The sequence below is a fragment of the Pelmatolapia mariae genome, linkage group LG10_11 (genome assembly GCF_036321145.2).
Source record: "Pelmatolapia mariae isolate MD_Pm_ZW linkage group LG10_11, Pm_UMD_F_2, whole genome shotgun sequence".
Lineage (NCBI taxonomy): Eukaryota > Metazoa > Chordata > Actinopteri > Cichliformes > Cichlidae > Pelmatolapia > Pelmatolapia mariae.
The window spans coordinates 73,435,943-73,460,509 of NC_086236.1; the positions used below are offsets into that span (position 1 = coordinate 73,435,943).

Here is a 24,567-nt window from a genome sequence, read left to right on the forward strand (position 1 = left end):
TTCTCCACCCAGAGTAAAAGCTTTTGTACAAACTTTTCTACTGCGTCTTCTACGAGCACATAGAGGACTTCAGGAGAAAAGGGACGCTTTGATCCATGTGCTGGTTGTGGAGTCCTGCAGATGACGGTGTCTGAGAGAGATCTACCCATTACAGGTTCGGGGATTTCATACAGCCGATCCGTCATGAGTAGATCAAACATTTTTGCCGTTAACTCCACAGTAAAATCTCTGGTTCCCCCACTAGTTCTAAAGTTTTCCACTGTTTTGTGGACGACGAAAAGTTTTTCTTTCGTCGTTAATTTCTTATATAACTGATTAACGTCTGCTCCAATGGCGTCAAAGTCGACGGGAGAGGAACGTATGTAACGGAGCAGTGTGTTTCGAGAAGGGGCTCGATGAGCCTCTGTACTCTGGGACCCTGGGAGACTGGAAACCATACCTTCATCTGAGGGCACGGTGTCACCTTTGGGGTACTTGCACATGTTTTTTAGACAAACAAAAAATTTTCTGTTTGCCTTTATTACTTTTCTCAGCTCTTTTTTCATTTTGTCAAATTGTTTTCTCGCAAACATGGAAAAGCGCTGTTTGCGTGCTTTGAGCCCGGAGTGAGAGGTGGATGGCAAACATCTGGAGAAGAAGTCTCTCAGCTTGTTGATAAGTAATCCTGCATTAAAGGCAGGTTTGGGTAAGCTGCACCTCTCACAGTGCTCTTCACTGCTTAAATCCATGTTGCCAAGTATCTCATTTACGATGTCAGCTGCAACCACTTCTACTGGGGTTGGAGCTCGGATACTTTGGCTTCCTGCAGCTGGTTTGATTTCGTCCTTTTCTGTTAGAGTTTCTTCCTCGTCCTCATTTTTATCTGTCATCTCTCCATCTGAGCTCCTTGATGACAGAATCACAGAAATCTCTGTGATTGCTGATTTCACGGACATCTTTGAATCCGTACTTTCTGTACCGGAATCAGAGCCACTCGACGCGCACCGGCAGCGCAGCCTACGTGCTACATGCCTTTTAAGGCACGAGGCAGCGTGGCAAACCATGCGGTGCAGCTTTTTAATATTACTACACTTGCCGCTGACATAAACGGCGGGGTCTTGCGGGAGATCGGGGCTTTCTCTAATGAGTTGGACTGTTGAGCTGACCTTTTCGGAGATCTCTTCCTCAACCATCCGTGTCAGCTCGTCAGCGCTCTCATGTCGCTGTTTCGGGACGTTAAGAGCGCTTGCGATGGCGGCTGAGATCGAGTCTCCGAGGGACGGGCTTATTTTCCCCGCACCTAAAGGCTCCGGATCTGCCTTCGTCATGCGCTCCTGAATAACAGGAAGGGCATTTCTGATGATTCTAGTAGAGGTGATCTGAATGATTTCACAAATCATATCAGCGAGCACCGCTATGACGCCAGAGTCGTATGCGCCACTTTCTATCATGCTCCACTGAACTCCAGAGAGCCTTTCGAAGCACCTGTTGATAGGTGGCATAATCTGGTCTGGTGTGACCAGGACTGAATTTTCATTTTCGCTGCGTGTTGACATGTTTGTATCGCACATTAGATTTTCTGGGTTTGAGAGAACCGCGGGATAATTTCCTTGTTTTGGAGAACGCCGACTGTTGAACATTTGCAAACAGATGAGCAGTAATGCTTCTATTTAAGGCTTTTCCTGCCTGTGATGTGGCTGTGACGATCAAAGCAAAAGCTAATTCCTTTGATCTGCCAGTGACGTCATAAAGAACGCACGCGCACACGGATAGAAGCCGCGCGCTCACCATATCCCAGAATTCACTGCGAGTCAACGGATGAAGAAAAATGGTGGACGGCCGAAGTGAAGCTGTCCAGAAATAAAGTCTTCAAAGTAAGCGCTGCGCTTTTATCTCACTTCAAATATACCGCGGAACAAATGTTAGCGTAATGAAAAGTCTTAAAAAGTCACATTTAGCGAACCTTCGGCTAAGCTACGTGACGTTGGTGATATCGCCGTTTAACGCGGCTCTTTGGTCGGTTAGTTAGTTCAGGTTTCTGCCGACGCTGCGTCTGTTTGTCGGTGTGAAGCCAAACGTACTTAAACGGTTCAGGAAACACCGCGCAGACGGTTGAGCAAATATCTGGCCCGCGAACTGCGGTGAGGACGCAGACTCAAGCATGCTGTGCTGCAGTTTGTCCTTAAAGAGCTCTCATCCTGTATTAAGCACTAATAATGAGACAGACAGTAGATGGAGAAGTCCTCCTCCTGTTTTTGTCCGGCTTATATCAAACAACCTGAGTCTGTCACCTTTGTTATAAAGACCAACACTCTGCAGGATCCTGTCCTGTTTCTCCTTTCTCTGATTAAAATGCATAAAGTGTGTCTTTGTGATTCTAAGAGAAAACTGTGTTTTCATCCTGCAAGTTCAGATATTTGATAAACTTCTGCTGCTTTAGTTGCTAACTGCCGTGGTTGATTTCCTTCTGCAAGTGTCCAGAGTCAGAAGAGCCTGAGAAGGTGAGAGGAGACGGAGGCTCTCCACCCCTGATGAGACACCAGGACAGATCCAGGACAATGTGTGAGGAAGAGGAGGAGGAAGAGGAGCCAGCAGCAGCTGAGAGATGCAGAGGAGAGCAGACAGCTCTCTGCAGTTGAGGGACTGCTAAAAACATTGAAAACACTTTCTCGATATTTGCTTCCTGTATCTGCAGAAGTATCTCCAACACAAACTGTAACAGCTGCACACAGGGAACCACTCACTGCTGTTTATCCTGCAGGACAGGATCTGACAGGGAAAGAAGGAAAAATAAGGGAACCACGGACAACTTTGATAATGCTTTGATTTATCCAGAATATATTTAGTTCAAATATTGTTTTCATCACAGTGGGATTGTGCTGGTTTCAGTGGGAAGAGTATGCAGCTCATTTAAATACAAAGTTGTCCCTTCATAAAGTGTGTCAGTATTTTAGAAAGATGTCATGTTTCTGTATCATCTCTCTCCTGTTAGAGCCTCCAAACATCAGCCTGTTTAATGCTCTCATATCTTCAACATCGTAAGTAAATTATACTGCACAGTTTTCTCATCACTAAAAGAATATTTACTGCATCAGTTTGTCTTCATTTCATCTGAAACACACAAGGATCAAAACTCTGACTTTATTTTTGGGATATTGTCCTTAAATATAACTAAAGCTTTCACACAGGAGTCATAAATGATATGAAATAGAAATAAATACCTTGAATTTTGACTGAAATGTCATATTTGATTCCACCACTGAGCTTTCTTTTTCCAAAATGGTGCATATATAGGAAAATATCAATGATGTCACTCCTGTTACATTTGTACCATCAAACTGAAATGAGACTAGTGTCAGCAGCTACACTAGCAAACTGTTTTACTAAACTTAGCATCGTTGTTGTGTAAGGGGACTCAGCGCATGGCTGTAATGTTCTCCCATCACACGGAGCTGAAACGACAGTTTTCACATAGAAAACAGAGTTTAACTAACAACTGGTTACTTTTGTGTTGAATCATTTTCATGATGTTTGTCGGCTGTGCTCAGACAGGATGGAAACACAGGTTTAAAAAAGACCTCGAGTCCTTTTTCATGTACTCGTGGTGGCTGCAATTACTCAAACCTTCAAAACACAAAGTTAAAATGTTGCCAACTGATAGTTAAAGAGAATAATCCAAAGCAGACTTCAGGTTTACCATCATTTCTGATATTCTCTTCATCTTACACATAATCAGATATGAGACCGAGTGCTCTGTCATGTGGATAGTAAAGTTTTCTGAGTCCTAACAAGAAGAAAATCTAAAAGTTTCCATTGAATGAAACTAAAAACTGAAAATAAATATAGGAGCGCTCTCTCCTTCCTCAGCACCGCCGGCGTCGAGCAGAACAGACCAACGCTGACACCCAGCAAAGGTGGACTTCTCCGTCACCACGGGCAACGAGCTGGCATCCGGCTGCCGTGGCAACACCGTTCACCGTGTGATCACTGGAACAGGTATGTCCTGTATCAGCATCACCACCTGCAGCACATCCAATAATGATATTTAAAAAGTTTCACTTTTCTGTTAAATTCCTTGGTATTTCTTTGTGAAGCACTTTCTGATCTTCGCATTGTGAGGCGCTACACAAACAACATTTTATTTACTTACTTTCAGTGAAATTTAGTGGTGACTTTAAAATCAGTGCATTTTATTTGTATGTGACTGAGCCTCCATCTTTGGAAGTGGTGCTGTGTGAGACTCTCAAAGCAAGCTTTGCACTTTCAGAGGAGATGCACTAAAAGTGTAATATCATTAAAAAACACGCTGAAGCCAAACAAACAAGGAACAAAATAAAAACTATTTGTTCTCTATGATTGGAACTGACATGTGAAATGTGTCGGGTTGTGTCTTCATCATCACTGATTTGTTTGGAGGAGTCGAGCTTGAACGCTCTTTTGTCCCAATTATAATAATGACAACATTATTCAAATAAGACTGAAGTGGTCGGGATCAGTGCTGTATCCATGCAAACGCATGCACAGCAAGCAAACCCGCAAACCTCGGCTTTGGATTCAAATGAAGACGCAAACATTTCCAAGTGCGTCCATCTTTGCTGATGATGCAGCAGACACGCTGACCTCCAGTCAGGAGGAGAAGCATGTTCTTCCTCTCACAGAGACTGAAGCCTGAAAGCGAACGGCCCGTTTACTGCCTTTAACCTCAGTCCTAGTTTCATGGTTCGACGCCCGTGACCTGGTTTAGCTCCAGTTCACAGCCCGTTCTGCCAGACGTCAGTCTGTTTGCATCTGTAATAACTTTGAATAAGTCATCTTCAGTTAAATGACTCTGAGCATCTTTAATCAAATGCACTGTAATGACCACTGGGCTGCTTTCTAAAACCACTTTTACAAAGTCTCTGATAGACGTGGGAGGAGGAGCGAGGATGACATTTATATCAGATGAAGAGTTCTGACTGTGTCGCAGCTGCACAGACGTCTCATCGTGTCGGTATGTTATGCATATGTTTGATTTGGTTTATTTGATAATCTCACACATTCATTATCTGGTATTCTAATAAACAAAATGATGATAATTGAATGAAGACAACAGTTTTAAAGTTGAACGTTTCAAATGTTAAATATGTTTGATAGTTTTGTTTGAATGATTCGATTCGGATAGAAATGGAGTGAATGACAGAGACATCTGCCTCTTTGTTGATGCTGCTTTAAGTGTTCTGATTAATAATGAACGAGCAGCTGCAGATGAGATTCATGAGGACGTCTTCACAGTTTTTCAGCTCTCAGTCATGAAGAGGTGTGGACTGATCCTGCTGCTGCTCTCAGGTCTGTAAACTCATCTCAGTCGCCTCATTTATAGTTTGAATGAAACTTTTGATATCAGAAAATCAAAGAAAGCACAAAGTGAACTGCTCCATAGTGATTATTTTAAAGGTGTCTGTAAACGAGCTTCAAGCAGTCACAGAAACACTCGTACAATCTCCAAAGATCTTTGTCATGTCAACTAAACTTCTAAAGGTTTCTTTGGGTCCAGTTAGAAGTTTGATTGACAGTTTAATAGTCGGCAGTTTGTAACAGTTTGTATAAAGTGAAGTAAAAGAGTAAAAAAAGAAAGAAAGGAGGGAAGAGTCAGTGCATGAGCGTGGCTCTGTTTGTGTGCACTGCTGACAAAAACACGTCTTGATTTGATTTTCTGTGTAGAAATCTGACTGAAAGCCTGAAACGCTGCAAACCCGTCAGCTCGCTGAAACACATCCTGACTGCTTTTAGCACGTCCGTGTGCACGTGTTGTTCAGCTTTGAGCCTCGACCACCAACACGTTGTTTTCCTTCATTGTGCACACTGAAGAGGAAAAATCGTCCAAATACATGTGCAATAAGGCCAGAGTGAAAAACAAACTTAACACTGTTAAAGCAGCTTTTTAACCTGATGTGAGAGTTTTGCCCTGGAGCAGGAAACCAGTGTGTAGGTGTCCACAGGCATTGTAAACACATTTTAACCAGTACACGAGTTACACATCCTTTGAAGGACACATATATTAACATGTCTTTAAAGATGTCAACAAAACATTTGCGTTGTGGTAGTATGTAAAGAATTTATTCTCCTGATGACTAAAATAGTCGAGCTGAGGTGAGTCTGTGACCGCGCTGACTGACTCGTGTCCTCTCAGGTTACGTGATGGTCTGCCATCTTCAGTCTGATCAGTTAGTCAGACAGCTCCACCTCGTTGACCTGCAGAAGTCCTGGAACGATGCTCAGCAATACTGCAGAGATGAGTACATTGACCTCGCCATCGTTAACAGCTCAGCTCTCATCCAGGAAGCTCAGAAAAGGGCGGGGAGCACAGAGGCGTGGATTGGACTCTCCAAGAGCGGCTGGAAATGGTCTCAAACTGGTCCAGTTCAGTCATCCTGGTTTAATTCCTGGTCCTGGGGACAGCCAGGGACTGATGAGTGTGTTACAATATCTAAATTTGGATCATGGTCCACAAGACAGTGCTCAGCTCGTTATTACTTTGTCTGCTATAATGGTGAGTGTTTCAGACTTTGGTACCAGGGTTTGACAAACTGAACATTTTAGCTGCAGGCACTTGCGGTTTTTGATATGGGCGAGATGGGCGGTTGCCCAGGGCGGCATCACGGGTATCGGCAAAAAAAATAAGGTTGCTCGTACTCATGCTGCCCCGACATCATGCCAGCGCATTCTGGGGAGGCATGGGCACCGAAACAGCAGACATCATGATACAGACTTAAAATTTGCACCGATGTTTTTTCAAAATTCTATAAAGTGAGCGGGAGAGCCCTCGGTGCGCCTGCTCGCTGCTGAAGTCAAAGTAAACTTTATTGTCATCTCCACTACATACAGTCCAGTATAGAGAGAGACGAGACGACGAGGCTCCAGTTACAGCAGTGCAAGTAAACAAACAATAAATATAAGAAGAGTAAGAAAATAAATATACACTTTAGGACCAGGGGTAAAGGGATCAATAACAATTTAACATTTATAATTTACAGTTTGATGATTTAAAGTCTCACATAACCTGTAGAAAGGGGAGGGGCTGCTTCCAAATAGAGCACATTTCATTCATAATGTTGTAAATCCAAGTCCATTATGTATTCATGATTTGAATCCTGGGTTGTGCAAAATCCCAGAAATAAACCTTAGACAAAGTGAATCTGTGAACTAAGGTGTAGGTCTGTTAGGTTATGTTGTGGTGATCCTCGGGTTGGGGGATTTGTGTTCATACTGGAGTGCAAAATTAAAACCAATGGAAGATGGACAAGAAAAGTTCAAAGCCATCAGGTGCTCAGTTTAGAAAAAAGAGAAAAGAAGAGGAAGAGTAACGAGCAAAAGATACAGGTAAGCAGATGTGTCATTGGATAATGGCAGGTCATCCTGAAACAATCAGAATCAGAATACTTTATTAATCCCTGAGGAAATGATGTGGGTCACAGTTACTCCAAGAAGAAATGGTAAAAATAGTAACAGTAACAGACTAAACTCCAAACAATACATTATGTTACAGTTTTACACATTTAAGAAATAGCACTAATATATACAGATCACTCAGTTATAAATATCAAGGATTAACAGAGGTGATTATAAATAAATATCAAGAATATTCCAGAGTAGAAAAGAGTGTGTGTAAAAAGGGTGTAGCTATTGCAGTGTTCACAGTGTGTTAGATGGAGGAGCTGTACAGGGAGATGGCAACAGGCAGGAATGACTTCCTGTGTCGGTCAGTGGTGCATCATGGGTAATCTCAGTCTCTCACTGAACGTGCTCCTGTGACTAGCCAGCATGTCATGGAGTAGGTGGGAGGTATTATCCATGATTGTCCTTATCTTGGACAACATCTGCCTCTCAGACACCACCCTAACAGAGTCTAGCTCCATCCCCACAACATTACTGGCCTTGTGGATCAGTTTAGTTAGTCTGTTGGCATCTGTGACAGCAGAGCGCCAAACAGGCTAGGACCGCCACTGGCTGCAGGTCTGAATCCGTCTGATCGTTTGTCTTTCAGCTGCGACTAACAAACACATCCTGGTGAAGAACTCAATGACCTGGTCTGATGCTCAGTCTTACTGCAGACAGACGTACACAGACCTGAGCACCATCACCGACTGGTCGGACAACAACCAGATAGCTTTCATGTTGCCATTTACTGTTGACGCCTGGATTGGACTGTACAGAAATTACTGGACGTGGTCAAACTCGAGCACAGCCTCCAACCTGCCGTGGGGGCCCGGGCAGCCTGATGACAGAGTAAACTGTGCCACAATAGTTGGATCAACAGGCTCCTTCAACAGTCATAACTGTGGTGACCAACGCCCCTTCCTCTGCTCCAGAGGTGAGTCTGTCCTCTGTGTTTCTGCACAGTCTGGTCCTCCTGGGCTCATCGGCCTTTTCTTTCTCTGCAGATGTCAAACCTTCGGCCTCGAGGTCAGTGAAGGTTCAGCTGAGGGCGGGATCTGCAGACCTGAACGACCCCACAGTGCAAGAATCCATCCTGCAGCAGGTCAGAGGTCACACGGGCCCCGATACAAGGAACAGACCGCTATAACTACTGTGAAATGATAGAGAGCAGTGAGTCTGTGCAGGCTCAGGGACACGTGACAGCACACAGCTGCAGAGATACGGGGCTCGTTTAATGGGATCCCATCGATTTGTATTATTTAACCTTTTTTTAATTGGTAACTTGAAGAAGTCATTTAAATTCAGATTACTGTGAGGAGACGAAGTGAACCAATGACAGGCAATGAGGCCTAATTCCAAACTTCAGTTTCATCCCCAGCCAGTTCATTTAGTTCATTTCCCCCAGAAACAGCACGAACAACGTTTTCTGCTCACTACGGAAACAACGGCTGATTAATGAGGAGCTTCTGTTAATGTGTGAAAACTGTGTTTCAGGTGAGGGAGAAGCTGGTGGAGCAAGGGATCAGAGAGGAGGTGAAGCTGAGGTGGAGGACGCAGCCTGATGGGAAGATTTTCCACAGAGAGGAGGAGACAGCCGGTTACTGTGAGAAGGAAGACTGTGGGTCGGTTTAGTCTGAACGTTATTGGCTGATGTTCCTCAGATGATCTGCTGTGTACTTCAACTTATTTCCATCTCTGTACTCTGACTGCTGGACTGTAACAGCGTAGCTTTGCATGACTGACAGTTGGAAATAATCCTTCTTTATCCTAAGCTCAGATCACAGAGTGTCTGATGAGCTGTTTTATGCCTCTTTGTTTCTTCTGATTGGTGAAGCTAAAGTTTGCAGGTGAGCAGGTGAGCGGACCTTCTGTGTCTCAGATATAAATGTTCATGATATCCTGTCTCTACATATGAAAGTTCAAGAGGAGAAAAAAGTGAAACTGAGTGTTCAGAGCAGTCTGATGTCTGAGCTTTCTGACTTCATACATTATATTTCAAATGAGCACCCAGCAATATAACAGTAGAGATGCCGTATATGTCAGTGAATCGGGCATTTATGCTCTCTATTATGATATTAAATATACATTTTTCTGTACAAGTCTCAGAAATGTCTCTGCTGCTGTTTGATTCTGTAAACTACAGTGATGGCTCTGCATCCATCTTCATTGTAAACTCTATTCAATAAAGTCTATTGATATTTTATTGTCCCTGTCAGAACTTTAAGTTGCTTCATTTTTATGCTCTTATTTTGAATTTGATGCCAGTAACACACATCATAAATGCTGAGACAACATGAAGTTTGATGCTAAAAAATAAGACGTCTCACATACAGTGAAGCTGATTGGCAGGACAGCAGTCACATGACTGGCTATGAAATCCCAGACAGACAATCCAACAGTTTGTGAAACATCTGAATGTAAAATGCTGAAAACTTGTGCTGCTCATCTGTTCACAGAAAAATCTGTGAAAGCGACGAGACAGCTGTGTGACGGTCATTTTCTAAATAATTCAGATCAAATATTTTCTGTTTTCAAACACAAAGTGTTTCACAGTCTGATAAAACTCCACATTAAGACCAGAGTACCTGTCCACACAGCGCTGCATTCACTGCTGCACACACACTTCCACACACACACACATTAGAGGAACAAAAGCCAAAAACAACAGGAAACAGATTAAAGCTCATCTATAAAATGAGTTTTCAGCAGTCGTTTAAGACAAACTGCAGACTGAGCTGCCCTGACATGGACATGGCTGATGTGTTTACAGATACATGTCTTTATTTTTCCTTTTCATAATGATCATGTGTTTTGAATAATTGTATTGTTTGTTATATTTTCTCTTTTACCGTGGGAGGGGCTTTCATGAGAATGAAATAAAGTAAATGATGGGCTGAGGAAAGCTCTTCCAAAGTTGTGAGCTGTGACTCTGGCTCGGTTTAGTCTGCCCACCAGGAAGTGACTGATCAGCTGACTTTTAATGGCTGATGTTCACAGGTTGATTTGACTCTTTTTTATCTTTAGAAAAATGCTCGTTTTGTTGGACAATAACATTTTTGTTATTCAGTAGAAAAAGTCTGAGTGGTAATGATCGAGTTTTCCTTCAGGACTTCATCGTTGTTACTGAAAATGTGTGACTGACCATTTAAAAGTCCAACCTTTCACCTCCACAGTAACAGTTTTAGACCACGCATGGCGCCATCTGCTGGCCAAACCTTCACATTGCACTACAAGAATAAAGACGATGTAGTGTGCATCCTGGTAACTGCGGCTTGTTTACAGACTCTATTAATATACTGTGTGGAAATGTACAGAAGATTCTTTGTTTTTGTTTGTTTGTTTGTTTTGTTGCATTCAGTAAGACCTGAAATTAGAGACTGCACTTCTATACAGTCAGATTTCTTCCAACCAGACCAGCTGCCCCCTGCTGGCCTGTAGAAAGAATGCAGATTCAAAGCTTCACGTTCAGATGCACCAACGTCCATCCTTTATTTACAGCCTATGGGTGTAATGGCCGCCATAGCGGTGGGTATCAGTGTGTTTACAGTTTTGTTTACATGTGAACAAAAAGAAAGACAGGACGGTAACTACATGAAACCAAAGACGTGATTGGCCAATGCATGTGGACTACAAATAAATATGTATATAAATAAATAAAAGCAACTTTCACCATTTTTGTTCATTTAGACAATTTGTTGCAATAAGTCATCCTCTGCCTGCTGTGTCCACAGAGGACGTGTCCACCTATAAAAGTGTGAGGGCTCAGCAAACTCCAACCCCTCCACCACTGAGGATGTAGGCCCATCCTTCCTGTCCACTCAGTGAGCCGATACACACCAACGTTGATTTTCTCACAAATAATTATTCTAATAAAAATAATAATTCAGTCGGCACACCGCAGTAGGTTTGTTATACTAAAAGCAGTCACAGGTTTGATTGATTGATTGATTGATTGATTGATCATACTTTATTCATCCCGAGGGAAATTGGGTTAAGGCTGCCAGCCGTGCCAGCGCCATCTTACCCTTCCGACCATACATACATTACACAAACATCACATGGGGAAAACAGGTCAGAGAGGTATAATAATGGAAAATGCACCACATGAGGAAAGACAAGGAGAAAAAAGAACTCCCCCCAGACTGAGCTCCAACAGGGAGATCAGTTTGAGATCAGAAAAAAAAACCCCACCTCAGCGCATACAAAAAGCACATGACTATCAATACACCATAGAAACAAGACAAGCAACAGGGGCGGGTAAAGGGTAAGAGAGAGCCGGTGTAGACAGCGCATCCGGTCCTGTAGCATGTCTGCGCTGGTCCAGTCGACCGCCATCTTCCCCAGGAGTACACAAGCATCGAAGGCGTTTGGAAAGGGAGGGGGGATGAGTGTGTATCAGTGTATGTGTGTGTGTGTGTGTCCTGAGTTTAGCTGAGAGAGTGTCCTTCACCCTGCCAGGCTAAGTTAACAGTCTTCCAGCCGACCCAGGTGGCCTTGCATAGGGGAGGAACAGTCTAAACGCCGTCTGTTATCAGTGTGAGAATTTGTTATTTTCAGCTCCAGCCCTGAGACCACAGCTGGAGCCGATATGGTGGCCGCATGAAATGATGGTGGTTTTCCTTTAGTACGAACAATCTATCTGCCGATCTAGCAGTCCGTCACTGGTCTCTCAATCTCCCATTGGAGAGCCGTGAGCTTCTCCAAGATCTTATCCGTGTTGCGTTCAACGAGCCCATTTTGAGAAGTCACGACCCGTCCCATCGTTTCAATCCCAGCGGGCAGCCTTGTGGGGTTTTGAACAGCCGATTCCGCTTTCTTTAATCTTCGATAAGCCAGGGCCAAGCCAGCTGTGATCAGCAAGAACCCCGTTATCATCTCAGTTCACTTCATCATAAACACATCATCACATTCTGTGTTATGATTTGCTTTTGTGTTAGACGAGGTTTGTGGTCTTACCACGTGTCACCAGCCGCGTCTTGGCTGTTTGCGATCATCCATTATTATCATCCGCATTTACACCTCCGTATTTGACATATCACTATGACAGGTGGAAGAAGAAGTAGTTCTACCAATCATTTAGATGATCTCAATAAAGTAGTTTCCCACTGTGTTCCTGTTACTGTTAACAAATTTAGCGCAAATTACTAAAATATCAATATTTTAATTGGAGAATCAATTATAAAACACAAATATCTGCTATTGGACGGATGAGTACTTTAGTATCAATCCACACACGATCATACAATAACAGCAGCACACACACAATCAGGTTTTACCAACACGTGTTTTATCTTAAACCTTCCAGTACATGATGTTTTGACTTCCTGATGATATTCTGGTCATAAACAGGTGGATTTATTTTAAACCAGTGAACTGCTCACAGTCTTTCTGTTGAGCCTTACTGATTGATTTTTATTGACAGCTTGAAGCAGAAGAGCACTTTAACTGTTTTACACGAGAGAAATAACCCTGTTAAATATAATACTGATGAATTCACACAGCCTGGCCTCGTTCTTCTTCGTTGGTCCTCGGCTCCTCAGTGACGTCTGGAGGCTACAACAGGAAGCAGAGTTCAAACAGCAGCGATGAGATAACGAGGACGAGAAGAAGACAGCAGCAGACAGGTTGGTGCTGATAAACAGGCTCAAACTCCAAATCATGACAAGTGATGCAAACAGAGAAAAGTTTGTGATGATTCAGATAAAAAGAGCCTCAGTGTTCAGAGGAAGGATTACAGTCTGACAGAGAAAGCCATCTGTGACCGTTGCTGAGGCTTTTTCTCATCCTCAGCACTGACAGCGTTTGTGTAATTACTCTCTCTGCCAGAAGGGGGAGACACAGCTCCAGCCTGCAGGGAGAAACACTGTAGCTCTGGAGTTTATTCCATGAAGTCAGCAAACGGTGTGTGACCTTTACGAACAGCTGTAAAGGTCTGCTTTAAGTGGCTCAATATTTCATAAGCTTGGAAGAAGTTGTGTAATAACGTGACTCACCTGTCTCTTGAGTTTCTTCTGCTAACCTGCTCCTGACCTGCAAACAACACGTCCTGTACACAGACAAGAACAGTTACAGGCGGAAACATGAATTTTCATTAAGAAAATCTTTCTAGCTTTTCAAGACTTGGTCGTTTCATGGTGTCATGGGTCTTTTGAGGTTTTTGGACTCTTAGGTTCTGTTTATCATTAATTCTGTTCAGTTCAATCCTTAGTTTGGTTACTGTTTATGTTTTCACCTTAATGTTTTTCTTTGTGTTACCTCCAGCTTCAGGCGTTGATAGATAGGAGCCAGCATTCCTCTGGCTCCTCGAACATTCACTTCAATGGCTGATCTATGCAGTCTCTGAAAAACAGTGCTGCAGCCACATAGCCATGCTCTTCCGACCAAGCTCCACCCATCCCAGGTCATGACTAGGTTCGACTTTGGACTTCAACAGAGCCACTTTTTCCCTGACCGAAGAGTCGCAAAAGGCCTTCAAAATTTGCTGTTCCAGACTACACTCTTGGGTCAACTTGAGACTATGCCTCATGGCAGTCATGATACAAGTAGTCCTGCTATCACTCCTTTTTATCTGACGGGTCTAACAGCACCCGCTGAAGCTGGGCCTGTGTCCACAACAGTCTCATCAGAGAGTGACTTTAGTATCATGGGGAGTTCAGCGAGCCATCACCTGGTGGAGGGACTCACCCAACCCTAGAGCAGGGACATGCAGTGAAACCAGAAACTGACCCTCAGCTGATCTTCACAAATGTGTCCCCCATTGGCTTGGGCACTGCTCATAAGGACTGCAGGGTCAACAGCCACTGGACCAACCACTGAGAAACCCAGTACATAAATATGTTAGCTAAGAGCTGTCCTCCTTGCGCTCCGATAGTTTCTGCTGAGATTAAGATATGTTATTATCAGGACAGACGGAATGGTTGCAGCACCATATATCAACAGGCAAGAGGCCTAGCCTCTCGTCTCCTTTGCAAGCTGGCAACTCAGTTGTGGCAATGGGCTCACCCCCTCTTCTCCTTGCTAAGGGCAGTACATTAGCTAGTGTTCAGCTTAGCAACTCACACCATGCTGAGAGGGGGCTCGAGTTCAGCAGAGTGGAGACTCCATCCTCAGATGGTTGAGCGAATTAGCCGTCTCTGTGGAAGGGTAGAGACTCTGTGGAGTCAAAACACCGCCATCTGTTCTTCTCCCTGCATAACAATGATCCTGCTCTGGCGTGGGATGCCCTAGCTCATACTCTCTGCTACATCTTCCCTCCGTTTGCTCTCATTCTTGGTTCATCAGGTACACCAGGACCATTTGGGAAAATGACCAGCTCTTTCTCTGTCATAACCCTGCGATTTTGGGTAGACCCTTGCCAAAGCCCAGCATGTCCCATTTAGCAGGTGTATATGTTCTCACATACTTCCTTCCCGTTAACATGCGTGTGTATATGTTTGACTGGAGATACAGTCTCAAAACGACAGAGAATGTACGGTTATATTGTAACCTTTTTTCTATTAATGACTGACATGTCCAACTCTCCAGCTCCAGCATAGCCAGGCAACCCATGGTGTCTTAAAGAAGTATTCCTTTACCCCTTACTACATATGGAATATGTAACAGAGCAGAGAGATAGTCTCTTACTCAGGGAACCAAAGTTATAAGATAACCGTAAAATCTGTGAAAAGTGCAGCTGATGCTCCAGTGGATTAATTGCTAGTCAGTGGGCTTTATGTGTGCTTCCTGCTGCTTGCGGCAAAAATGTCTCGACAGTGACAGAAAGAGAGAGGAAAAGAAAACAGAATGGTGAGTGGGAGAAAATTACCTTTTGATTATTATTGATGCCACAGTGACGATGAGCAGCATGTGAGCGCTGAACAGAACCAGACGGATGACTGTGAGCTCGTCCAGGTTTCCTGTGAAGAAGATCAGACATTTCTGAGACTGGATACAGACGCCACACAGATCTAATATATGTACCTTCTGGATCCTGGAGCTGCAGGTTAACACATGTTATAGGGACGAGTGCAGCACAGTAAAGGTTTGGATGCATGCTCAATCATCCAGGCAAGGAAATCCCAAAAGGTTGATAATGTTCATCTGGATGTTTTCAGCGGGAGAAACGTTGCGTCACTCATCTAAGTGACTTCTTCTGTCTGAGCTGACTGCAGGTTTCCCCAACCTTATAAATAGTGCGTTTTCTGAGTAAATGTGGTTATCCCAGCTGGACATTTGTCAAAGCTGGGAAGGCACCTAAAGAAAGCTCCAGGCGATCCGGGGGAGAAGAACAACAGCTGCCTACGCTACATCCTGAAAACGCTACGTCCAGATGAACAGAATGAACTTTTGGGGCAAAAGGTTTAACATCATGCAGCTGGTTGACGGAGAGGAAAATCTGAGGGAAACTGATCACACCAACCTGCCTCCACCTGCAGGCTGTACGGCTCAGAGACAGTCTCCATGTTCTTCTTCAGAGCACAGGTGTAGTTCCCAGAATCTTCTGCATTCAGAGGGCTGAGAAGGAGGGAGGGGCCAATCTCTGAGAGGGCGTGGCCATCTTTGAACCAGGTGACCTCCAGTTGGTGGAAAGTGCAGACTGAAGCACAGAGCAGTGTGACGGTTTCACCTCTGCTCAACTTTTTATCATCACTGGAGCGAATTATTCTCATTTTAGACCCATCTAAAATAAAAAGATTAATTAAATTCTCTTAATTCAAATACAAATTGTATTTCTATAACATCAAATCACAACAACAGATGCCTCATTTATGATTATCAAAGCCCATTTATATTAATGGTTAATATTTGTTTCAGAAATTATATATTTTTTCTCTCACCGTCAACTCTGACAGTCACTCCTGTCATATTAGTAAAATGTCCTTCATGATGATCAGCTTCCATCCTGAAGCGAAAGGTTGCGCTGTCTCTCTGCTGAACATCTCTGATCTGTAAAGTGCATTTTGTCATCATGTCTCCCAGATACTGATAACGAGGGTCACTGGTTTTTGAGTCACTGTCCCACACAGATGGCGCAGGTCTCAGACAGAACACATTGTTCTGACACCAGAGAACTCTGAAGATATTTAGAGGAACTTCTCTCTGACCATCACTGAAAGACTTCCGAGGTGTGAAGGTGCAGGGGAGGGTGACAGTGGATCCTCTGACAGCACAGGTAGACGTGAAAGGATAGACCACAGTTTGACCCACAGCACCTAAAAAGACAGAACGCAGAGATGAGAGCTGAGATTCGAACACAGTGACTCAGTTTAGTGACTAGTGAACATAAAACACCTGTAAAGATGTCACATAAAACGATTAAAGACCCTGGCAAAGATGGTAGAGAAGGCTGAACAAACATGAGAAGTGCAGCTAAATCGGAAGATGCTAACACCAAGCACATGGAGGCACTAGCAAAGGCGGTAGGTGCTACACAAGCCTCTACCGACTCCTTTCAAGAGGTAAGCCATGCGTCTGCTGCTTTGCTACAAGTATTACTAATGGAACTGGCCCAGCTGTGGCAACAATGTAGCTTGCCATCACCAGTGTGTGAATGTGTGTGTGAATGACTGAACGTGTAAAGCGTTTGGCATCCTTAGGGACTAGTAAAGCGCTATACAAAAACAAAGGTAAGGTGGAAAGGTGAAAGCAGAGTAGTTACGTCTATATTTTTAGCTGATATCACTGAAAAAGAAATTGCAGCAATTTTAAACAGGACTAAAAATAACACATCTACCGATTGCGATGGTTTAGATATGGTTATAGTTAAAAAGACATTTGACTGTATAATTACTCCTCTTTGTTATATTTTCAATCTTTCATTCCATACTGGCGTATTTCCTGACAGAATGAAAGTGGCAAAAGTGATACCTCTGTATAAAAAGGGAGATAAACATAGTTTTAACAACTATAGGCCAGTGTTACTTTTGTCACAGTTTTCTAAAGAACTTGAAAAACTTTTTGTGGAAAGACTTGATAGCTTTATTGAAAAACATCAATTACTAAGTGAAAATCAATATGGATTTCGGAAAAATAGATCAACGGCATTAGCACTGATGACTACTATTGCGATATTTCATGTGCAACAGACAATAATAAATATACAATAGGGTTATTTATTGACTTAAAAAAAAGCTTTTGATACGCTGCAACATTCTATTTTGATTTGTAAGCTTAATACTTATGGGGTGAGAGGAATTGCATTAAACTGGTTAAGTAGTTATCTAGAAAATAGGTCCCAGTATGTGCATTATTTAGACAATTCCTCTGAAAGACTGAAAATTGAATGTGGCGTTCCTCAAGGGTCTGTTTTGGGACCAAAACGTTTTAATTTATATATAAATGATATTTGCGATGTGTCCAAAACTTTAAATTTCGTTTTGTTTGCACATGATACAAATTTTTATTGTGCTGGGGATAAATTGAAAGAATTGGCTGAATTAATGGTTTCTGAAATGGAAAATCTTAAAAAAAAATGGTTTGATGTAAACAAATTATCTTTCAACTTGACAAAAACAAAATTTATGATTTTTGGAAATCGGGTAAAAGAGGATGAAGTAATTCTGTCCATTGATGGAGTTCCAATTGAGAGAGTTACTGAACTCCGTTTTTTGGGGGAAGTATTGGATGATAAATTAAAATGGAAATCTCATATTGAACATGTTAGAAAAAAGATGGTTAAAAATATTCATATTCTGGGTAATGTCAGAGATATACTAGATTATAAGGCAATGCATATTTTATATTTCTCACTTATGTTCCCCTATCTCAGTTATTGTGCTGAAGTATGGGGGAATACATATGCGACTTATAGAAATCCTCTATACTTGTTACAGAAGAAAGTGGTTCGAATGGTTCATAATGTTAAATATAGAGAACATACAAATAATCTGTTTATAAAATCGAAATTGTTGAAATTTGAAGACTTAGTGAAATGACAGACATTATTAATCATGTTCAAGGCAAGAAATAATACATTACCTCTTAAGTTACAAAGTTTGTTTGTATTGTGTTCAGGAAGTGGGGACAGTAGAAGGAAGTTTGACTTTAAGCATCAGTTTGCTAGGAACACACAAAGGCAAATGTGTCCGACAGTTAAAGGTATAAGAATATGGAATTCTCTTCAACATAATCTTAAGAGTTGTACAAACATGCACCGTTTAAAATGTGTTACATACTTAAAAGGATAAATCAATATGAAGAACATGAAAGTAATTTGGGCTAAATGTGGAAGGAAAAATTTTCATTGCCATTTAGTAGTGCTGTATATTGCTGATTATACTGATTTGTTGTTTAGTTTTGCATTGTTACATAAAGATACATGTTAGACGGTTTTTTTGGGGGTTATTGGCGCCCTCTTGTAAGAATAATTGGATTGCAGCCAGTGCAGTCAGTTGCCCATAGACATTGCCTGATGAGTGCTAATGACTAAATAGAGTGCACCTGTGTGTAATCTAATGTCAGTACAAATACAGCTGCTCTGTGACGGCCTCAGAGGTTGTCTAAGAGAATATTGGGAGCAACAACACCATGAAGTCCAAAGAACACAGCAGACAGGTCAGGGATAAAGTTATTGAGAAATTTAAAGCAGGCTTAGGCTACAAAAAGATTTCCCAAGCCTTGAACATCCCACGGAGCACTGTTCAAGCCATCATTCAGAAATGGAAGGAGTATGGCACAACTGTAAACCTACCAAGACAAGGCCGTCCACCTAAACTCACAGGCCGAACAAGGAGAGCGCTGATCAGAAATGCAGCCAAGAGGCCCATGGTGACTCTGGACGAGCTGCAGAGATCTACAGCTCAGGTGGGGGAATCTGTCCATAGGACAACTATTAGTCGTGCACTGCACAAAGTTGGCCTTTATGGAAGAGTGGCAAGAAGAAAGCCATTGTTAACAGAAAACCATAAGAAGTCCCGTTTGCAGTTTGCCACAAGCCATGTGGGGGACACAGCAAACATGTGGAAGAAGGTGCTCTGGTCAGATGAGACCAAAATGCAAAACGCTATGTGTGGCGGAAAACTAACACTGCACATCACTCTGAACACACCATCCCCACTGTCAAATATGGTGGTGGCAGCATCATGCTCTGGGGGTGCTTCTCTTCAGCAGGGACAGGGAAGCTGGTCAGAGTTGATGGGAAGATGGATGGAGCCAAATACAGGGCAATCTTGGAAGAAAACCTCTTGGAGTCTGCAAAAGACTTGAGACTGGGGCGGAGGTTCACCTTCCAGCAGGACAGCGACCCTAAACATAAAGCCAGGGCAACAGTGGAATGGTTTCAAACAAAACATATCCATGTGTTAGAATGGCCCAGTCAAAGTCCAGATCTAAATCCAATCCAGAATCTGTGGCAAGATCTGAAAACTGCTGTTCACAAACGCTGTCCATCTAATCTGACTGAGCTGGAGCTGTTTTGCAAAGAAGAATGGGCAAGGATTTCAGTCTGTAGATGTGCAAAGCTGGTAGAGACATACCCTAAAAGACTGGCAGCTGGAATTGCAGCAAAAGATGGTTCTACAAAGTATTGACTCAGGGGGCTGAATAATTACGCACACCCCACTTTGTAGTTATTTATTTGTAAAAAATGTTTGGAATCATGTATGATTTTCGTTCCACTTCTCACGTGTACACCACTTTGTATTGGTCTTTCACGTGGAATTCCAATAAAATTGATTCATGTTTGTGGCTGTAATGTGACAAAATGTGGAAAAGTTCAAGGGAGCCGAATACTTTTGCAAGGCACTATATATGGAACAACAAGTCAGTGTGCATAAGAAGCTTAGACTGTCCCTGCCAAACATCCGCACATACCACCAGGCTGCCAACTTCATTATAGTTAAAGACTGGAATGGCTCACCCCCAGCCTGGCTTGAGATTGAATTTAATACAAGCAGGCCACACTCTATAACACTATAAACTACAGGCTATCAAATACACATTTTATCGCTATCGACAAATTGGAGACTTTGTAAGAAGTTTGTAAATTCTCCAGATATCCCCTTGTAAAAGATCTACGGCAGACCTGATCACATTTTCATGCTTTCCAGCATATTTTATTCACAGTAGCTTTTTTACAGACACGGCTGCAGCTTTTCAGCTTGCAGCCGTGTCTGTAAACAACAACGTCAGCACCCAGCACAAACATGAATGCAGAGTAGGCGTGATGAGCTGATGCAGCTCTGGTGTGTCACCGCTGCAGGGAGGCTGACACACCGGCACACCCCTCAGCATCCTGTTTAGACTCTTTGCTGAAGGTAAAGCTAATAAACAAAAGAAGAGGATCAACGACTGCATGAGAGAAGCAAGTCACTGAACAAAGTCAAGCCTTCTGTTAATCAAATAAGGGAAGAATAGACTGAGGATATGGGGGCTCTGTTCCCTGATGAAGAGTGGGAGAAAGCACTGCAGAGCACATACATCATCCCTCTGCTCACGTCATGCACGAATACAGTTTAAAGTCATACACCGTCTACATTATTCAGTGGTGTTGATAGTATATAAAAAAACCCTCCAATGTACCTACAACACTACATGGACACAAAACCTCCAACTTATGGCCTTTGGATAAGAGATACGATGCAAAATATAAAACTGGAAAACATAAGATGCACCATGAAGGGTTCCACTAAAATGTTGTAAAAATCAGAGTCCATTTATTCAATATGTGAGTCGTTTGAGTCTTTTTATTCAGGTTTATATTTTATATTATTAAAATCTAAATATATTTTAGTGAAAATGTAAAGTGTTGTGTTTGTGATGTGTGTTTGAATAATCAACATAAGTAAAGTGAGTTTTTGAAAAAAACATGACAAAAGATTCAGACTTTACTGGTCATTGTTTTTTTATGACAGAAAGAAAGATGTACTCATCGGTGCCGCTCAACCATGATGCATCATGATTCAGTGTTTCATGAAAAACAGACAGAGTTTGGACCTTGCATGACATAAAAAGAGCAAATTGTGCAGTTAAAACATAAACACTCTGAGATCACGTCTTACCTGTGAGCAGGAACAGGAGACCCCAAAGTTTGTCCCAACCTGCCATCCTGACTGAATGATTCTTCTTTAAATGTGCAATCAAACTGCAGCAGTGCTGATAAAGACACTGACCAATGCACTGTGATGGTGGGTTTGATGTCTTTGTGATGAGTACTGAACTTCCTCATTTGGTTTTTCAGCAACTATTTTTGTGTCCTGCTCTCAGGTGTCAGAATGTCAGACGGAGGCATCCTAAAAGGAGGAAGTGAAACAACAACTCGGTCCAAAAGAGAAAACGTGACTTTTTCATTTGTCACTGAAAGATGTCGTGAAGTAAAGATTAGATCAAAGGAGGAAGTAAAAGAATGGAGCTTCACAGCCGCTCTTCTGAAGAGCAGCAGAGAACTGGGGTCGTGTTGATAACCACAGGAACGTTTCCTGAGATGGTTGCATGTTTTGGTGTCTGATGTTTGTCCTTAAAATATAATTCTGTAATAAATATAATAATAATAAAAATCTCATATTTCTCTCTGAAAGAATGATCAGGTTAGACAACATGTAGGGTGTAGGAAATACAGGTTCCACACACACACACACACACAGTGTAAGGACTCAGTCTTTAGCACAACAGCCACCGACTCTGTTATTTAAACCAGCAAAGCTTCGGTGACCTGATACCAAAGTCCACAAACATCACACAGCAGCAGCTTGTGAAAGCCACATTTACTAAATACCTTCATGATAAGAGTTTTCATTGCTGACACAGTTAATGTTCACAGGCACAGAAAGAACATCAGATCATTAACACTGCAGGTTTATGGTCTGAGGTCGTCTTTATTAACAGCTAATGAGATGACTTTGTAAACGCATCCACAAATAAAATAGTATATACACACAAACATCATTTAATCTTTAACATTCCTCACATTAATTAAACACCACAGCTCCATATTTTCATGGTTGTACTCATTCTTCACATGGAAGTATTTTCGCCGTCACACAGCCTGGCCTCGTTCTTCTTCGTTGGTCCTCGGCTCCTCAGTGACGTTTGGAGGCTACAACAGGAAGCAGAGTTCAAACAGCAGCGATGAGATAACGAGGAAGAGAAGAAGACAGCAGCAGACAGGTCGGTGCTGATAAACAGGCTCAAACTCCAAATCATGACAAGTGATGCAAACAGAGTTCAGTTTGTGATGATTCAGATAAAAAGAGCCTCAGTGTTCAGAGGAAGGATTACAGTCTGACAGAGAAAGCCATCTGTGACCGTTGCTGAGGCTTTTTCTCATCCTCAGCACTGACAGTGTTTGTGTAATTACTCTCTCTGCCAGAAGGGGGAGACACAGCTCCAGCCTGCAGGGAGAAACACTGCAGCTCTGGAGTTTATTCCATGAAGTCAGCAAACGGTGTGTGATGGACCTCTGCGTCTGCCTCCATCAAATCGGTGAAAATCACAAAATGTCAGATGGAGGTTTTTCCAACCGCCCACATCCACAACTATTGTGTGTTAGCTTATATCCATCATGTACACTTTATGTAATAATGTGACTCACCGCCACAAGTCTCTCAGCTGTCTGCTGCTGACCCTCTCCTGACCTGCAGACAACATGTCCTGTACACAATCAAGAACAGTTAGAGGTGAATGAATTTACATTATCTAAAAAATACTGATGAACTAGATATTCACTCTGAGACAGCATATTTCTAATTTTAGAAATGTTGCACACATGGAAGAAAGCAGTCCTACGTATTTGTTTAATATGTGCATTGAAGGACATGTCCTGGTCAAAAAGTCCTCACAGAGTTACGGCATCTAGTTAGACAGTTTCTAAAATCTTATGGCTGAGTTCAATAACATCAGTTTTATTTGAATAAAGAAGCAGGACATTAGAGGTCATCCAGGTCTTTATGTCTTCAAAACCTCACATTAGCTTCACAAATCTGTGTCGTCTGGCTTTGCAGATACATATAATTGTGCGTCATCTGCTGTGATATACAGCGCAGTGAAAATTCATGCCATATAATGTATAACGTACACAGTAAAATACATTTAATAGATGAGTTGAATTGAATGGGTTCGAGCACATGGTTCCTGTGGTGCTTCATGACTAACGTTTTATGTGAGGAAGATTAACAAGTGTTGTGCTGCTCTCTCTGTGCCCCGTCATGTGATATTTTCTACTTGATAAGGTTTCTTAAAATGTTTTTTCACGGTCAACTTTGACCTTTGGCACTATGAAAGTAAAGGTCAAACGGTTAGGCAACCCAGGCACTCCTCAAAAGTTCATGTATGAAAAATGACTGTAAAGAAACAGACGGAGGGAGGAGAAGGAAACAGAAAGATAAGTGGGTGTAAATTACCTTTGAGTATTACTGATGCCAGAAAGATGATGAGCACAGTGTGAGCACTGAACAGAAGCAGACGGACAACTGTCAGGTTGTCCACTTTGACTCCTGTGAAAAAGATTTGACATTTCTGAAACTGAATATTAACTTTTTTATAGAGATTTGACCACCTCCCTTAATAACTTGTCTCCCATTGGATCACGTGAACATACCGTTTCCTTTCCAGCTTACAAGGTATCTGCTCGTCACGGTGCTGTGACATACCTGTGGTTTGTTTCTACACAATAGCCACAACCAACCAACCATTTTTATTTCTATAACACATTTAAAAAGGACAGTTTCTAACAAAGTGCTTCACACAAGGCAGCAAAGCAGATTCCAACAAAAACAGTTATAAAACAGTTACAGTTACATAGCACAAATGCAGACCGAACTCATTTCCTTCAAAGGCTAGTTGGAACATGAACAGCCTAATTGTGTGTGTGAGCTGCAGTGGAGGCTTAAAGTCACATTGCTGTTTGTAAAGTGGCTCCACTGGATAAAGAAACAGCTTCTTTCAGAGAGGAACACCAACCTGCCTCCGCCTCCACCTGCAGGCTGTACGGCTCAGACAGAGTCTGCATGTTGGTCTTCAGAGCACAGGTGTAGTTCCCAGAATCCTCTGCAGTCAGAGAGCTCAGCTGGAGGGAGGAGCCTGTTTCTGACAGGATGCAGCCATCTTTGAACCAGGTGACCTCCAGGTGATGAAAAGTGCAGACTGAAGCACAGAGCAGTGTGACGGTTTCTTTTTTTCTGAACTTGTTATCATCACTGGAGCTGATTATTCCCATCCTAATCCCGTCTAAAATGAGAATATAGATCAGTTTGACTCAAA

General features: G+C 42.4%; 1 protein-coding gene and 1 long non-coding RNA gene across 2 annotated transcripts; both read left to right on the top strand.

Moving 5' to 3' along the window:
* The first annotated feature begins 1,773 nt into the window (after nucleotides 1-1,773).
* Nucleotides 1,774-3,993, top strand: LOC134637684 (uncharacterized). Its single transcript, XR_010095154.1, has 3 exons — nucleotides 1,774-1,853; nucleotides 2,454-3,017; nucleotides 3,847-3,993. It is a non-coding gene; the product is annotated as an uncharacterized LOC134637684 (long non-coding RNA).
* Nucleotides 3,994-4,946: 953 nt separating this feature from the next.
* LOC134637683 (macrophage mannose receptor 1-like) lies at nucleotides 4,947-9,598 on the top strand. The gene is made up of 6 exons (XM_063488172.1): nucleotides 4,947-4,969; nucleotides 5,141-5,304; nucleotides 6,149-6,508; nucleotides 8,003-8,329; nucleotides 8,400-8,497; nucleotides 8,890-9,598. The coding sequence occupies exons 2-6, from the start codon at nucleotides 5,268-5,270 to the stop codon at nucleotides 9,025-9,027; spliced, it is 960 nt and encodes a 319-aa protein (XP_063344242.1). The 5' UTR covers nucleotides 4,947-4,969; nucleotides 5,141-5,267; the 3' UTR covers nucleotides 9,028-9,598.
* The last annotated feature ends 14,969 nt before the right edge of the window (nucleotides 9,599-24,567 follow it).